Genomic DNA, 18,001 nt, shown 5'->3' with positions numbered 1-18,001 from the left:
GGACTGTGGTCCAACAGACACTAGAAACTCTCTCCACTTCCTTGGGGCTAGTGTGAAATGGTTTGGGCAGGAAGGAAAGAGAGTAGCTAATGGTCCTTTCCCTTAGAGACGCACCAACCATCCCTGACATCCCAAGGCAGGCTCAGGGTTTCTCCTGCTGGCTTTGTACAGACCCCCATTATAGCAACAACCAGTCTCTCTGTGGCTCTCTGCATCTCTGTTCCTCACATCTTATCTCACCGCTCCTAGTGCCTAGCATAGGAACCTGGCTGGTACATCAAAGGGAATGGATGTAAGCAGGATGAGTATATAAATGGGTGGATGAACAAATGAATCCAATGCAGAGTCACTGCAGTCTATTTATGAAAATGTTACTCTCCCCTTACCTGTAAAAACCAACTGGGAAATCAATTCTAAGAGGCAAATGTGGAAGGGTACAAAGGTCATTTCAATGTCCTAGGAATCTCAGGAAGTGCTCTGCATGCTAAATATTTATTCCAAAACTTCTGGACCAAGACTGCTAACCAACTGCAGAATGCCCCAGCTTATAATAATCATAATCATTTAATAGCATAATAAGAATTTCTAAATGTTAGCATTCATTGCATTCATTACTCACACATCCTTTCATCCAGCAAATATTTTGAGTGCCATTCCTGTAAGAGGCACAGTGCTAAGTACTGGGGCCACAGAAAGGGGAGTGGATGTGCCTGCTCTCAGGGAGTGAACATTCTAATGTGACAGCCGGGCGGAGGCAATTAGACGAAGCACAGAACTCATGGGAGGGTTGGCTGAGTTTTCTTTCCAAGGATGATGAAAATCTATTTCTCCATGCACCCCACCTGCACCCTGAAGGAATCCTGAGATCATGAAAGTGAACAGCTGGGGAGTGACTGCTGCAGGACACAGTGTTTCTTCCAACATGATGAAAATGCTCTATAATTAGGTAGTGGTGGTGGCCGCATGACCTTGCCACTATACTAAAAATCACTGAATTTCACAATTGAAAGGGGTGCATCTTATGGTACGTGAGCTATATCACAAACTTTAAAAAAGTTAACAGCTACTTTCAACCCATTTGAAATATTTAGCAAATTCTCCCACCCACATACCTGGCCCTTCTTACCTGTTCTCCTTTTAGTCCTGGAAATCCAGGCACGCCAGTGTCACCTTTTGGACCTCTCGGGCCCTAGAAGGAGTTATGGGAGAGTATTTGGTTGTTTGTCACAATTAAAATGCTTTAACTAAACAAAGGTTTCTTTCTTTTTCCCCCAAGAGTAAAGGAACTCAGAGTGCCAGTGGAAGTCACAGTTACGATGTTTTCCTAATTTTAAGTGGTCTGGAAATTGTGGTCTGGGGGCAGGAAGACAGCATCGAGTGTTAGGAGCCCTAGAGGCCCCATTCTCTTTGAACTATGGTTTCCTCCAACGGCCATCACGGAAACGGCCTTGCCTGCTGCCTCTGCTCCCCCATGGGCCCTTGGAGCTGTCCTGCAGCCCACTTCCCCCATCATCCATCCTCCATGATTCCCACTCCCTCCCTGGCTCCCCACTACCTAAGGACTGGGATCCAGGCACCCTAATCTGACACCCAAAGTGATCCCAGCTGCTCTTGGCACTTCACACCTCCACTCCTGTCACTCCACCAGGGGCGAGCCTGTCCCCTTGGCCTCTCTGCACCCACCTCTAACCCCTGCCTCCACTATTCCCTCTGCAGAACCAAACTCTGCACATCCGGTCAGAGGTGACCTCTTCTCAACTCCAGCAGGCACTTAAGATCTGTGACAATGACTCACACAGCCAGACGTCTGCCCCAAAAAAGGGTTTCAACACTTTTTATGTAATTTAGCTTTTCACAAGTCCCTTTCTTCTGGGTTAATGCAGTGGCCCTCAAATATTTGTTATTATTTTTTAGCAGTGAAACTCTTTTCATTCCTTTTTTCAAGTAAAGTCTTAAACAAAAGCCCAGTATATAAAATACATCAAATGGAGCCTTGTTGGTGCCCTGGATCCTGCTTATTTGGCCCCCTCCTTACTCTTCAAGTGGTCCCAAAGGCTCCTCTGAGAAGCCCAAGGTTCCCTCGGGAACACAGAACTAGTCATTCAGAGGCAAATGTGTCTGGAACGCGCTCTGGTTTTGGAGCAGCCAAGCTGGGCCTGGAGCTCAGAGGTCTCGCCTCCTCTTCCTAGCTGAGAGGCCTTCCCTGTGGCTGTCACCCTCTCCTGTTTTTAATGTCAAGTTCTCCTGTATTTTTAGTGTCAGCAGAGCATCAGTTCAGTTCAGTTCAGTCGCTCAGTCATGTCCGACTCTTTGCGACCCCATGAATCACAGCACGCCAGGCCTCCCTGTCCATCACCAAACTCCCGGAGTTCACTCAGATTCACGTCCATCGAGTCAGTGATGCCATCCAGCCATCTCATCCTCTGTAGTCCCCTTCTCCTCCTGCCCCCAGTCTCTCCCAGCATCAGAGTCTTTTCCAATGAGTCAACGCTTCGCATGAGGTGGCCAAAGTACTGGAGTTTCAGCTTTAGCATCATTCCTTCCAAAGAAATCCCAGGGCTAATCTTCAGAATGGACTGGTTGGATCTCCTTGCAGTCCAAGGGACTCTCAAGAGTCTTCTCCAACACCACAGTTCAAACACATCAATTCTTCGGCACTCAGCCTTCTTCACAGTCCAACCCTCACGTCCATACATGACTACTGAAAAAACCATAGCCTTGACTAGACGGACCTTAGTTGGCAAAGTAATGTCTCTGCTTTTGAATATGCTGTCTAGGTTGATCATAATCTTTCTTCCAAGGAGTAAGTGTCTTTTAATTTCATGGCTGCAGTTACCATCTGCAGTGATTTTGGAGCCCAAAAAAATAAAGTCTGACACTGTTTCCACTGATTCCCCATCTATTTCCCATGAAGTGATGGGACCAGATGCCATGATCTTTGTTTTCTGAATGTTGAGCTTTAAGCTAACTTTTTCACTCTCTTCTTTCACTTTCATCAAGAGGCTTTTTAGTTCCTCTTCACTTTCTGCCATATGGGTGGTGTCATCTGCATATCTGAGGTTATTGATATTTCTCCCGGCTATCTTGATTCCAGCTTGTGTTTCTTCCAGCCCAGGGTTTCTCATGATGTACTCTGCATATAAGTTAAATAAGCAGGGTGACAATATACAGCCTTGATGTATCCCTTTTCGTATTTGGAACCAGTCTGTTGTTCCATGTCCAGTTCTAACTGTTGCTTCCTGCAGAGCATATGCTCCTTTAAAAAAAATAGAAAACCTCAGAAAATATAAAAAAGTAGAAAAAGAAACCACTTATAATTCTGCCATCAATGACAAATTTCTGTTATATTTTTTGATAAATTTCCCTCACCTATCCTGGAAGCAGCACACACGCCACCAGTGGCATTTAGGCCTTTTCAGAGCTGCACTGTACAGAGAAATGGTGCAGATTTCACTCTGGAGCCTTGGGCTGCAGAGCAGGCTCAAGCATTTATACTCAGCTGATCACTTCCTACACAGAGATGCACTTTTACTTTCCATGGTGGAAGCCCCATAGCATGGTGCACAGACCGCTAATTACTGGACTTGCAGGCTCTGATTCCCCCCTTTCAGTCCCCCATCACCACCATCCTCTCTCTCTAGGAATTTTGTCTACTCTGACTCTCAGTTCAGTTCAGTCACTCAGTTGTGTCCGACTCTTTGCGACCCCATGTACCGCAGCACGCCAGGCCTCCCTGTCCATCACCAACTCCTGGAGTTTACCCAAACTCATGTCCATTGAGTTGGTGATGCCATCCAACTATCTCATCCTCTGTTGTCCCCTTCTCCTCCTGCCTTCAATCTTTCCCAGCATCAGGGTCTTTTCAAATGAGTCAGCTCTTTGCATCAGGTGGCTAAGGTTTTGGAGTTTCAGCTTCAACATCAGTCCTTCCAATGAACATCCAAGACTGATCTCCTTCAGAATGGACTGGTTGGATCTCCTTGCAGTCCAAGGGACTCTCAAGAGTCTTCTCCAACACCACCGTTCAAAAGCATAAATTCTTCAGTGCTCAACTTTATAGTCCAACTCTGACATCCATACATGACCACTGGAAAAACCATAGCTTTGACTAGACCGACCTTTGTTAACAAGGTAATGTCTGTGCTTTTTAATATGCTGTCTAGGTTGGTCATTACTTTCCTTCCAAGGAGTGAGTGTCTTTTAATTTCTTGGCTGTAATCACCATCTGCAGTGATTTGGGAGCCTAGAAAAATAGTCAGCCACTGTCTCCACTGTTTCCCCATCTATTTGCCACTCTGATGCTAGCTACCTGAAATGATTGACTGATCTACTCACATTTATAGGAAGCCAACCATGGGCTCCAACTCTGGCTCTGGCTGACCCTAGGCTAGAAAGAGATGAACAAGACCCGACCCTCTGCAAGCTGATCATGGTACAGTTGAGAAAAAAAGAATAGGGGCATAAGTAACTGTTATTCAAGGCAGAAAAGAGGTGAAAATAAAGCCCTTTTAGACTCAAAGGTGGGAACAATCACTCTGCTGCTGCTGCTAAGTCGCTTCAGTCGCAGTCACTCTAGGTGGGGGCAAGCAGGAAAGGCTACGTGAGCAAGGACTACTAGAGCTCAGCTGTGCAGATGGAAAGGAACAGCATTCCGGGTGGGAGGAACAGAATGTACACAGCCACAGGGCACAAAGGAAGATGGCTAATGTGGTACTCACTGGAAATCCTGGCAGCCCAGGCATGCCCTCGGGGCCCTGTGACACAGAAAGACAGAGGCAGCTCAGGAGCAGCACTTCCAGGCCAGCAGGAACCTGCACCCCAGGGGCTCACTTCCTCGAGCACCTCCCAAAGGCCCAAGCATGTCCCCACCCAGTGGGCCTCATGACCCATTCCACAGGGAGAGAAACCATGCGGTCACACAGCTAGTTGGCACGGAGCCAGGAAATGCTCAGAAGCCTGGAGCCTCTGCACCCCCAGTCAGGACTCTGGGCTCCCTAAGTCCCAGCCTCCCCCACCCCCAACCACTCCTCCTCCTTCTCGACCTTAGGAACCCCTGGGTTCCTAAGGTTCTTGCCCTTCACAGATCTTCTCAGAAGTTCCCAAACTCTGAGGCCTGGGCCCCAAGGATGTGCTGGGGTGTTTGGGGTTAGAAGAGGGGGCAGTTGGTGAGACTCAGTTCTCTTCCCTCAGCGAGAGGGAGAATTTTAAATGGCCAGACGCTTTAAAGGCTCCAGGAAACAGAAAATTTGTGGTTCACTCCACATGGTGCCAGGACACGTTTTCCTCCAAGCCCAGTTACCCACATAGCTATTGAAGGCATAAGAGTTTGGCAGAATATACACACAGAGATATAACTGAACGACAACAACTTTCCCAATGCACAGTCATCCCCACGTATCTGAGGGGTGTGGGTTTCAGGATCCTCTGTGGATACCAAAATCCTCAGATGCTCAAGCCCCTTACATAAAATGGTCAGCATATAACCAATATACATACTCCATATACTTTAAATCATCTCTAGATTACTTATAATACCTAATACAATGTAAAAGCTATGTAAATAGTTGCCAGCATGCAGCAAATCCAAGTTTTGCTTTTAAAAACTTTCTGGATTTTTTTTCAGCCTTTTTTTTTAATCCAAGGTCGGTTGAATACGTAGATGAAGAAGCAACAGGTACAATGGACTATATACTAATACACATACATATGTAGCGTTCGTACGAAAAGTGATGAAAGTGAAAGCCGCTCAGTCATGCCTGACTCTTTGCGACCCCATGGACTGTATAGTCCATGGAATTCTCCAGGCCAGAATAGCGGAGTGGGTAGTTGTTCCCTTCTCCAGGGGATCTTCCCAACCCAGAGATTGATATAATGGAGTGGAAAAGCCTAAGGCTTCAACTGGGAGGGAACTATCTGAATGGGAAAATCTTGATCCTCCCTTAGAGACACCCTTGAAGGCCTCGATTTGCCAAAGAGAAATCCAGGGATTGAGACAGAAAGAAGATTCTTGGGGTGGCAAAGAGAGAAGGGGTGCGGGCAGACGAGGCCCAAGGACTCAGAAAAGAGATGCCAATTCTTAGATCTTAGGCTGTGTTTTGCTTTAGAATTAAGCCACCTAATGCTCTAAACTTCCAAGAATTAGAAGAAAACTTTGTGAAATGACTTTTGCTTCTTTGCTTTAGGGTTTGCTTATTGGGGTGTTTTGGGTGGTTCTAGCAGAAATCAAGGAAAGGGAGCCCCATTAGATGTAGGGAAGAGACAGTGAAACGACCCATGAACTGAGGCACACGGCAGGAGACACTGGCTCTAAAGGAATCTCTCAGATATTTGGTTTCAGGATATATACTGCAAGAGCCTTGGGGAGAGAGCTGAGTTTTCCCCAGGATGTGGATGGCAGGGGTTCAGGCCAACCCCACTGGGAACTGGGAACCCAAAGCTTTCAAGGCCAGAGCTCTTTCCTCTCTCCCCAGCTGTCACCAGCAGAGGCGGAAGATGCAATGGGAATCCACCACACGGGCTGCAGGAGGAAGCTTCCTTCCTCTGAGAGTCTAGTGTGTCACAAACTGACTCTGGACTTGAGGAAATGAGGTAGCTTCTTTGTGTGTTCCTGATCTCCAAACGGGGCCAGGAAGACTGAAGCTGGTCACATTGCCTCCTCGTGTGCCAGTTTCCCCATTAGCAGTAGTCGCCTCCCCTTCTGGGAAATGAGACCACGTAAATAAAAGCAGGCCCAAAGCATTGCCCAGACGTCAATTAACTTGTTAGTTATGATTCTCTGATTTCCATTACACATATTTCTGATGCAAGGGACTGGAAGCTTCCACAGCATTGGACAAAAAACTCCCAGCACAATCAAGTTAATGTTGCAGCAACTTCTCAGAGACACAAGCTCTCTTTCCATTCTCCTTTGAGCTCTGTGCTTCAGGAAACCCAAATTCCAAACCCACCCAACTTCGTTTCAACTGGGTCATCTGGATAGGACCCTCATTCCAGGGCGGCTGTGGATACACACCGGAGGCCCGACGAGCTCAGGAATATCCGAGAAATTCATGAATCCTTGGGTGATGTTGGTCAAAGACTGAAAAGAGAAAAATCAGACAAAGAGACAGAGGGTGGCACATATTCCACCTTGTTCCTGGCAGTGAGGCTTTAACTGAAGTCACCCTGCTTGGCAGATGCAGGCAGACACTTAACAACACCCACCCACGGCCAATACACACACTCCACCCACTTCTTAAGGTGGCCCTGAGTCACTAATCTCTTTTCTCTTTTGATTAATCTTAAAATTGACAGTATATGAATGTCTTCTTTCTTGTATAGTTTTAAATATTAAAATTTAATAAATTTTTATAATTTAAAATATATACATGGTGAAGGAGATAGTGAAGGACAGGGAAGCCTGGCATGCTGCAGTCCATGGGGTCTCAAAGAGTTGGACATGAATGAGTGACTGAAACAATTAATATTATATTTATGTTATTAATATATAATCATAAATTAATACTAATATTAATACCCACAGAAAATAGTGTTGTTGGGCTGTGTGTGCGTTTTATGTGTATCTGTCCAAGTGGTTATTTTATACAAATGGTACCGGGCTATATGTATTACTCTTCAACTTGCTTTTTTTACTCAATCATATGACATGGAGGTCTTTCCATGTGGAAATTTTCAGTGTGAACATATTAGCAGGTTCCCAAAGAGCTGTCTAAAGGGACTATACAATTTATACTTCCAACAAAGAGATTTTTCTATTTCACCACATTCTTATCTACATTTGGTATTTTTGAATTATACTTAAAAATCTCTAGTCATTGTTTTTTTCAGTTATTTGGGACTTTCTGTCTTTCTGTCATCTACCAGTACAACGTTATTTTTCTCATAAGGGCCACAATTTTTCACAAATGTGATGTTCTAATGTCCAGTGGGCTGCAATCGGGTCCCAGCCCAATCCCAGTCTTCTCTACAAATTTCCATCACTCTCCACACACCCCCATGCCCATCAGCTCCCTGGGCCTTGGATACACCCATGTTTCTCTATTCTGCACTTCGGCTCTGAGAGTTCCAACCTCCTGAGTTGTGGAAGACCTGTCCTCCACACCTACCTGGTAAATCCTGCTTAGCTTTCAAGTCCCTTTTCAAAGGTAGTTCTTCCAGAAAATCTGTCTTGATTTCTCATATCCTAGACCATCTTTCCTCCCTGGTTCCCCCATTTATGTTCCTTGCCTGTCGGTTACAGCTCTGTTATACTTATTTTCCTGACTGCAAGTGCTGCCAACCAGAAGAGAGGGCTGGAGACACACTATGTGAGACAATAGAGGTATCACAGTAGGCACAGACAGATGGCCCATGCTGGCAGGCAGAAACTCCAGCACCAGATGCCAGCTACACAGTTCCTGCATAACTAGCAGCCCTGAAGGCACTGAAGTTGTGGACAACCCTCCCTCCCCTTCAGCAAAGTCACAAAACACATAGCCATGCTCTGACCTGGTGATACTCACACTAGACAGGACCTCGATGCGCCCTGGCGGCCCCCTGGGCCCAGGGGGTCCCACAATGCTGGCTCCATCCATCCCTCTGTCCCCCTGGATGTAGCAGTGAGAGAGGGAAAAAAATTCACTGTATATGGATAATGCTCCTAGAACTGGGATGAAAACTTCTCTCACCCCTACTGCAGATCTATGACCTCACCTTAGGTCCCCGGTCTCCTTTTTCTCCTTTGGGACCCTGGCAAAACAAACAAATATTCTTTGAATTTTCTTCTATTCACTTTGCCCACTTTCCAACTACCCTTCCAACTTGCCATCTCGCCCCAAGCTCTCACAAGGATTTTATCCCTGATAATGGCAGCAAAAGATGAAGGGCAAATTCCCCTTACAGAGTCAGAAGGAAGGAACATCTCAGACAGCAAGAGGAACAGAGGTCCTCTCCCAGCACTGGCTGAGTGTTCTTTGACCCTGAACCTCAGAGCCCTCTGCATCTGGGGGATGGGGGAGGTCTTCCTATTCAATCATGGAGGGGGCAGTGATGCTCTCCTCTCTGAGGCTCAGCTCCTCCTGTACTAGCGTGTTCAGCTCTGGGTACCACTTGACAAACATAAGGAGATCCTGGGACTGGTCTTCTTGAGAGAAGAATCATAGCAGAAGATGGACCACACCTCCCTGGGGGGAGATGTAGTGGTCAGGGGTACCTGTTAGGAGCATGGGATTCTGAAATGGGCCAAAGTGTGAGTCTTGAAAGGGCAGCAGAAAGGAGTCAATGAAGCAGAGATGCTTGATGGTTAGGTACTGGGGAGAGACAGAGAAAGGTAATTTTCAAGTTTTCCCATATTATATCTTGTGCAAAAGCTCTATGCTGTTCCTCAAAGAAACAAGCTATAAAGAGCACCTGACCTCCCCACAGCACTGCTGGAAGTTGGAGGCTCAGAGAGTGGGAATTATTGAAAGTAACAGAGCAGGACGGCACCCCACAGCTTCCCCACTCCAGCATGACAGCACGACAATCCTCAAAGTGAAGGTTTCAAAGGTCAACCTACACTTGACGCCGTTGGCCCAGAGATGGGCTCGTGTAAGTGCCTGATGCTTCCTGAGCCCTCGGTATCCTAGGGAAGGAAGAAGAAGAATTTCAGATCTGACTCCCAGACACCACCTTGTGCCAGGTATGGTGCTGGGAGCTGGGGCTCAGCAGGGAACCAGCAGCACCATGGCGTCCAGTTAACTGGCCTTTCCAGTCATCTGTAATGCATGTTGCTCTTTAACCACAGGGATGAAGGAAAATACCTCAAATACAAGTCCTGTTGTACATCCAGGGCCTGGGGGCCCAGGGGGTCCAGGAGGCCCTGGGGGTCCCATGACCCCAGGAGCGCCAACTTGTCCATTTTTCCCTGGGGGTCCTGGTAAGCCTCTGTTGCCGGGATCACCCTGTGAGGAAGGGGACAGGCTGATTATCTAGTCTTGGGTTCATTCATGGAAGGAAAAACATTCACACCTGAGTCAGAAAATTGTTCTTTGAATTTCATTAGATGGATGGATTCTCCAATTGGTGCTGCTTAATGGTACAGAAACAGCTGTCTGGCCAACTGACATTTTACTTGGAGATAAGCTGACAGCACTCACTGAATGCGTTTGGGTGGAGGGAGTGACAGAGGAGAAAACCTGGCAGGTTACTCACTCTCCTCCAGCTCCAGCTGTTCCGCCTTCCCCAAGCAGTTCCATCCAGATGTTTTTCTCTGATCCATGACATTTACATGTTTAGTACTTCAGCCCAACAGTTCAATTATACTAAACCCAGAGAGACAGGAAGAAGGAGGAGAAAAATTTTCTTTTTCAATTTTTACCTTTTCACCAACTGAGCCATTAGGTCCTCTAGCTCCCTGAAAAAAAAAAAAAAGATGGCCGATTATATATAATATAATAATATATCTTCCATTAGGTACGTTTACAAGAAAATGCAGGATTACAGACACTTAAGTAACAGGACATTAAAATGGAACTCTTCCTGGGCAGTTTTGACTGATGTCTCAAACCTGAGCCCATTACAGTAATTGTGAGTTTACTAGGCAGGTCATGCTGAAAGCTTGTGAAACCCATTACCTATCTCAAGCCTGAAAAGCAGAAGTTGAAGATGAACCAGGGAAAGATTGTAAGGGAAGGACTTCCCTGGAGAGCTGTCAGTGAACTGAGTGGTCCCTCTCCCCACCTTCTCAAGATGGAAGTAAGGGGTGCCTCTCCTCCTTGAAGCCAAGAAAAGGGACTTCAAGAATTTGATATGTATTCCCTAGGCTTTTGGAGATATGTCCATAATGGCTGACTCTCTTCTGGAAAAATCTGAAGACCAAAAGCTGGCTGGAATAGTCCCAGAATTGAGGGGGAGGGTCTCTAAAACAGCTTATGTGTCCATCACCAATGGGGGCCACGGTAGAGGTTTTCTAGGGGGTTCGATGTGGATCCCAAGGTAAAGAGCCAGCTGTGAGTTCAAAGCAGAGGGGAGGACCAATGGGAGCTGATGGCCAGGAGTGGTCAGCCACAGGATACACTGCCTTACATCAGAGGGCTGCAGTCAGGGGCCCCCAGCTGGAGAGCCTCCAAGGAGACCACCCAAGCACCCTCAGGAGAAGAAGCCCGAAACCGCGTGGCCACACAGAAGGCTCTCGACACCATGACAAAGCCACAGTCTAAGGCTGCGCCTTCTCCCAAACCCTTCTTCCCCTTCCTATATCAAAGCCACAGAAGTGACAGAGTGGATAGTTCCAAAACAGTCATGCTCAAAAATAAGATGGTGAGTGACACTGAGCCTGAAACAGTGAGGAATGCCAATGAGAAAACACAGGAAGCTGAAGTCAGAGGCTTCAGCCATGGAGACAAACCACAGGGAGAAATATATCACCAGGTAAGGGAGGAGTGGAAGCCAAGAGAGCAGACTATGGCTCTGATACATAGAAGCTGACATTCCGGAGCGAGATAGCCATGGAGCCCTGCCCCTCTCCCCTCACCTTCCATTTTCACTACAAGAACGGTAAGAGTTGTTTACTGAAGCAAAGGGATATGGCAGAGCCCCAGGTGGCTGGCAGGCTCTGGGAGGTCCAAGGGTACCCCAAACACCTAAGATCAGCTGTTGAGGCACATCCTAATCCTCCTGTCCTAAAACCTGCAGAAGTAGCTACCACCCAACTCGCCAGTACTTTGTATAAACAGAAGCAGAACACAGATTAAAGAGGGATTCCAATTTCTAAAGCATAACCACACAAGCAAGAAACCCTACACTTCTGAGCAAAAGCAACACTCTGAAAGAGAACAGCGTCAACCATGGAATGTCTCCTGAGGAAACAGAGCTAAGAACACGAACCAATCAGAACTCTAAGTAAATACTATGTACTCTCAGGGAGAAAAGGGAGGATATTATTACAGCCAAGAAACAAGGACAAACTATTATGAAATAAGAACAGTAGTTATGGAAAAAAATCAATTAGAGATCTTAGAGACAGATATGTAACTGCTGAGAGGAAATACTCTATAGAAAGGTTGAATAACAGAACAGACATACTTGAAGAGAGAAGCGCAGAGTGAACCCAGCTACTCTATGGGCTGGCGGGAGGAGAGGAGTGCTTGCAGAAGGAAGCAGAGGTTGGTGGGGTCCTGCTGCTGCCCTGCCTGCCAACCTGACCTGGGGAAAACTAAGTGCGATCTTACATCCAGAGCAGAAACAGAAAGGATTGGGTTCCAGTTGTGCTGCCCAACCTGCAGGCCACAGTTTCTGTGTCTGCTTTTCTTGGGTGTGACCAGCCACCATTGTCTGCTATCCGATGCAATTTGTCCTTGAAGGAAGTACCATCCTTAAGTATTTTTCCAGTAATAAGTCAAATCTCGGTCAGAGATACTGGGAAATAGAAGTTAACTTAGCCCAGTCTCTTGATTTTTGGACTCTATCCTCTGAAAACATTATTACTGTTGACTCCATTCAAGAAAAGGATGCGCATAAGGTGAAAAACTGTACTTTTTCAATTGTCTTTCTGACTTTTCAAATCAAGAGTACATCTTGTAGCAGTTTCAAAGGAAGTTCCAGAAGATATTTTAGACCTTGATTTATCTGTCTCTGAAACAGATGATTTTATCTAGCTTGTAGGTATGAAGAGAGAGTATCTGGGCCCATTTCACTGGCTCACAGATTTGGTGACCACCATTTTGGAGTATGAGTAGATCTGTTTTTGGGGTGGAAGAGCTTATCGTAGGTTATTGTGACCTACATGAATAGGCAGAGTCAAAGCAGTAGCTCCAATTTAAAGGATCAGCAAAGACCCCATAGCTAAAATGGTGAAGGCAGACTTCACTCCTCAGCGAGAGAACTGTGTGGTGAGGCTATGCGCTGTCTTGGAATTCCAACCAGCAGAGTGGCGAGTCTGAATATGATGATGGTATGGAGAGACCAGTTCTACAGCAAAACACTGTGAAAGAACCAGGTGTGGGAGTGCTGCATGTTGCAAAACGGTGGTTTAAGATTTATGAGAAATCCTGGGGACTTTGCTGGTGTCCAGTGGCTAAGACTCTATGCTCCCAATGGAGGCAGCCTGAGTCCACCCCCTGGTCAGGGAACTAGATCCCATGGGCTGCCACAACTAACAGATCCTGCATGCTAAAACTAACTGAAGATCCCACATGCCTGGTGCAGCCAAATAAATAAATATTTTTTAAAATTCTGACTCATTATGGTAGCTGGGTTTGCTAAGGACAATGTTAGACTTCATCACATAACATCAAGGACCTTTTCAGTTGTGGTTTCTTACTTACTGCCTTATCAAGTCTGCTGGTTTTGGGTATAGTGTTACACTGATAACTTCAATTTGTTACAATTACAATCGACTATGCTCTATATGGTTTCATGGAGGCCTACAATTCAGATTTTTTACCAAATACATTTGATGATTAAAGAAGATATAAAATAGGAAATCCAGCCAATATCATAGCATTTAATTGAAACAAGCTGTTATAAGCTCTAAACCCTTACTAGATCCTACTTAAGACCAGCTCACCACTCAGGTTCTTGGGAAGGGGTACACTGTTCCTTACTACACAAGATTTAGAGAATTGATCGAAGCCAATTTGGGACTGGTTGGAGAAAGGGAAGGTGATGGTCATTTACTTGCATTCCTCACACATCTCATGCAAAAGCTGGTTTTACAGTGCCCAGCAATGACATTTCAGGAGCTCAGTGAGGTTACTCACAGCCAGTTACTGGGAGCTTAACAGTCCTCAGCAATTCTGAGCACTGAAGAAAATCTGAAACATAAACTCTCTTCTGCCTGGGCATCCCAGTGCCTTTTGAGACTGAAGAATAACATGTATTAGATTATGAAAGAAGGGAAAGAATGACAACCATTAGTCCTAGGTCTGTGCTGAAGACGGCAGAATCTACAGTGTAAAAGCAGAAAGAAATTTTTTAGAGAGCCATTTCCAGTGTGTTCTTCAGCAGCCTTTCCAGAACCATTCTATAGATGAGAAAGCAAGCCATCCCCTGCTCATTCCTTCATGGGCTAAAGATCTCAGAGTGGCTGCTCATCTTAATTTGGGAAAAATAAATTATGGACTATTCCTACAATCAAACTCAACACAGGATAATTTATTTGATGAATTCTTAATGACATCCACATTTTGATGACAATCTCACATTTGAAAATGATTACTTATAACAATATTATTTCCAGCCAAGTAAACCAAATCTTATTCTTCGAGGTTTTCAACTATCTAGACTGGTCTGTGTGTCCTGCAGGTGAGAAGAGAGGCTGATGTCCTGGTAACAATGAGGAACGACCTCCCTGCAAGTGTCCACCTAGCCGTGGAAGGCACTGCCTGGGCAGGAAATGAGTCCTCTGGCATTGGAGGCATGTAAACTGAAGCAGAGATCAGAGGAGACTCAAGGATCACGCGTATCATTGGATTTTATGTGGTCTTACATCCCTGAGATTATTCACTTTCTTCCGCACGTTTTTGTTGTTATTTCACCTTCAGACTATTCTGCTTGGTTTACTTTGCGGGGGTGCAGGTAAGTGTCATGTACAAGCTTTCCCTTCAGCTCTCCTGGAGAAAATTTCCAAGTCTTTCTAGAATCTGCTTTTTCTCAACCAGAAACCATCATAGACACACAGGGCAACAAATTAGATCTCATAGCAAATTCCAGGAAGAAAAAAGTGATTTATCTGCCACAGTTATTCTGGGCAAGCCTGCCGCTTTTGTGCATGACCGAGTATCTGGGCAGCTGCAGAGTGCGCCTGCACGGGTGTTTGCGGGCGGATGTGGGCGTGGGCTTGGGCATTTTTCAGTCTGAGACCAGAGCAGCGAAGGGTGTGGAGGGGGTAGAAGTGTGAGGGGAAGGGGTGTGGGGCAGGGGCAGGGGAGCTGGTAAGAAGAGGAGGGAAGGTGAGAGTAAGTCTTGTACTGTTTCCTGCAAATTTTAATTTCTTATGAAAGAGCTGGTCCATGTAAAACGAGTTCTGTAAAACTCAACAATTGTTTCTTCTTTTTCTGAGAAATGAGCTTTCCATGAAAATTGAGTTACTGTTTCAATTAAATACTCTTGAGAGCTGACTGAAAACGGAAATTCAGTTCGGTGACGATGGGGGTGTCTAGGGAGCCAGCATTTCCCACAGCTTTGTCCAGGTGGGGTACACAGAGGGTCTCCACTCCCCTAGCCACGTGGATGAACCCTCCCTCCTCTGAACCCCACTGAAGCTCAAGACTACATCTCTAGAAGGAAGCTCACCTTATTTTTATTGTCTGCTTCCGCAGAACACAGCTTATCTCATCAACCAGGCCAGGAACACAATGGGCAGGAACCCCACCCCCGCAGCACCAAGTGGACTTAACAGACAGAAGACTCCACGGGTTTATGGAGAAGGAGGAGAATGAAGGCGTGTGAGACTCGGAAATGGAGGGTTCATCAAACTGCTCACAGAAGCCTGCACTAGATTCTAAGGAGACACAGGCAGTGCCTCTGCTCTGGTTGTCAGAGTAGAGTGGGGAGCAGACGGGTCAGCTAGCAGCTACAGTGTCCCTGGCTGGAGGGGTCCCAGCAGAGTCAACATTGAGCTCAGGCAAGTGGAGGAAGGAGGGGTGCCTTCTACTCACAGAGTCCAGGAGAGCCTCCCAGATGCATCTGAACTGGGCACAGGAGGGTGAGGAAAGGGAAAGGACAGGGAGCCCCGCGCAGAGGCCAGGAGGTTGTGCAAGCCTGGGGCCTTTCAGTAGCGCCGGCTGGCCCAGAGGCGGGTGTGTGAGTGAGCAATGGCAGGGAGCTAAGAGGCAGTCAGGAAGGGACTTGAAGATCTGCACTCAGTGAAGGCTCCATCCTGCAGGCATGAGGGAGCCACTGGTGCTTTCTCCGTGGAAAGACAGTGAGTGATGAGAGCTTGCTCCGGAAAGATGGACTGGCAGGTGGGTGGAGGTTGGACTGTGAGTGGAGAGAAGGGGCATCAGTGAGGGGCCTGATGCCACGCTGTAGGCAAGGAAGAATGACCGTCAGGTCAGGGAAGAGAGAGGGGAGAGATATGTGGACTTAGGATTGGCTACTCCTGGCCACAGATTGATGGTGGCAGGAAGGGAGAGGAGGGAGGAGTTAGAGAAGACTCTGTTTTTGAGTCCAGGTGACTGGGCGGATGGTGGTGCCATTCTTGGAAGCTGGGAACATGCAGGAGTAGATGGGAGAAGATGCTGAGTGCAGGTTTGGGTATAGAGAGCCCTGGGGAGAGACATCCAGCAGGGAGGACCAGGATGGGGTCAGAGGCAAGGTCGGGCTTAGAGGACAGAGGCAGGATGAGCCTGGTGGTTCCCTATGCAACATCCCTCCCCCTCTCCTCGTACCTTCTCCCCTTTCATTCCAGGAAGACCGGAGGCTCCATCAAGTCCAGCTTTTCCCTCGGGGCCCTGAGGAACATCAAGGACAATCAGCCTACAGTATCTTTGATAAGTTATCAAATACGAACCCTCTTTGGAAAAGGAGGCCAGAGCTGAGAAGACCCAGCGGGTGGGTCTAAAGCCTTGTGTCAGTCTGTAGCGGAACAACTTTCCTGGCCACAGCTCGGCCACTGCTGGCTGTGCGCCTGTCGACGAGTGTCCTTCACTCTCTGGGTTGTGTCTTCTCTTCTGCGGGGCAGTCGGGGGCAGGGCTGGACTAGATCGTCTCTGGGGCCTCCCACCCCAGGCTGAGCACTGATGGACTATGACTCCAAGATTTTACATGAGCCTGTTATTTCCTACACAGACTAAGATGAAGCAGTGAAACAACGTGTAGGGTGATATTTTCGTTGGCTGTTGCTTCTTATCTGGAGTCTTAGTAATAGCAATGTCTTGGCTGAGGAGGATTTTGTTTACAAATGCCAGCTGGCTCCTCACGCCTAGCCATAAACCTTAGCACTGGGGTCTGCAGTCTGGGGTCCCTGGCTAAAGGAAGCCCCATGGGTACAGAGAGGGGGCAGGGACTTCGGTAGCTTACCGGGGGACCAGGTTCACCAGTAGGTCCATCTTCTCCAGGAGATCCAGGGGGTCCCATGAAAACATCAGTTCCTGGTTTTCCTGGGATCCCAGGCAAGCCAGGTGGACCTGGGGGACCTGGAGGACCCTTAAAAAAACAGAGCAGGAGGGGACAAACGAATATGTTCCACTAACTCCATTGTTGACAACAACCCAACGGGTAGAGACTGATGTTGCTCCTTAGAAGATGGGGAAACAGGCTCAGTGAGATGATGTGACTTGCTTAAGAGCTCACACACACAGCTAATTAGGAGAACAGCTGAGATTTGGACCCAAGTCTTTTTAAACCCATTATATAATGTTTTCTCCCCAGATGTACGTATACACTAAAGATGCAATTTGTTGGAATTCTCAGAGGTGCTCTACTTTAGTTTTCTGATTACCTGAGAGGTTAGTCCAAAACTGCCTATTGTGAGAAAGTGAAAGGGTTAGTCATCGGTTGTATCCAATTCTTTGTGGCCCCATGGACTATATAGCCCGCCAGGCTCCTCTATTCATGGGATTTCCCAGGCAAGAATAATGGAGTGAGTTGCCATTCCCTTCTCCAGGGAATCTTTCTGACCCAGGAATCGAACCCAGGTCTCCTGCATTGCAGGCAGATTCTTTACAGTCTGAGTTAAGGCCTATTGTTAAGCCTTGTTAAAATACCCCTGCAATGTATTAGTCTTTTTAGCCTGGGGCTGGGTTCGCTGATGCCACCAGCTTGGACGTTCTAAGTGGGTCCTGTCCCACTCATCCAGTGAGTCCTGAACCCTTCCAGCCCTGTCATGACGAGCGGGCGGAAAGGGAGCTGAGCAGAGCCCTCTAGGTGGGGATTCTTGACAGGGGCTCAGAGGAAGGGATGGAATGAGGTTGGGGCTCTGAGGACAGATGCATGAGATTCAGCTGAGAGGAGAGGTGCTCCCAGGGGGAAATCTAGAGGGACCCCTGGGGGCCCAGCCTTGGGCAAGAGACCAAGAGTTGCCAAGGAGGCAGAGAGAGTG

General features: G+C 47.1%; 1 protein-coding gene across 1 annotated transcript in view; it reads right to left on the bottom strand.

The window, feature by feature from the left end:
* The window catches only part of COL15A1 (collagen type XV alpha 1 chain), a 100,868-nt gene that overhangs the window by 24,299 nt on the left and 58,568 nt on the right, over window positions 1–18,001 (bottom strand). Inside the window, exons 14-23 of the mRNA XM_068974449.1 lie at window positions 16,981–17,106; window positions 16,350–16,412; window positions 10,337–10,372; window positions 9,780–9,920; window positions 9,536–9,601; window positions 8,692–8,727; window positions 8,502–8,585; window positions 7,013–7,078; window positions 4,719–4,754; window positions 1,127–1,189 (exon numbers count right to left, since the gene is read on the bottom strand). Of these exons, the coding sequence (XP_068830550.1) occupies window positions 1,127–1,189; window positions 4,719–4,754; window positions 7,013–7,078; window positions 8,502–8,585; window positions 8,692–8,727; window positions 9,536–9,601; window positions 9,780–9,920; window positions 10,337–10,372; window positions 16,350–16,412; window positions 16,981–17,106 (717 nt within the window). The remainder of the gene's footprint in view (window positions 1–1,126; window positions 1,190–4,718; window positions 4,755–7,012; window positions 7,079–8,501; window positions 8,586–8,691; window positions 8,728–9,535; window positions 9,602–9,779; window positions 9,921–10,336; window positions 10,373–16,349; window positions 16,413–16,980; window positions 17,107–18,001) is intronic.

The sequence above is a fragment of the Capricornis sumatraensis genome, chromosome 6, assembly GCF_032405125.1.
Source record: "Capricornis sumatraensis isolate serow.1 chromosome 6, serow.2, whole genome shotgun sequence".
Classification (NCBI taxonomy): domain Eukaryota; kingdom Metazoa; phylum Chordata; class Mammalia; order Artiodactyla; family Bovidae; genus Capricornis; species Capricornis sumatraensis.
Note: the sequence above shows the minus strand (reverse complement) of the source record. Positions and strands in the feature narration are given on the sequence as shown.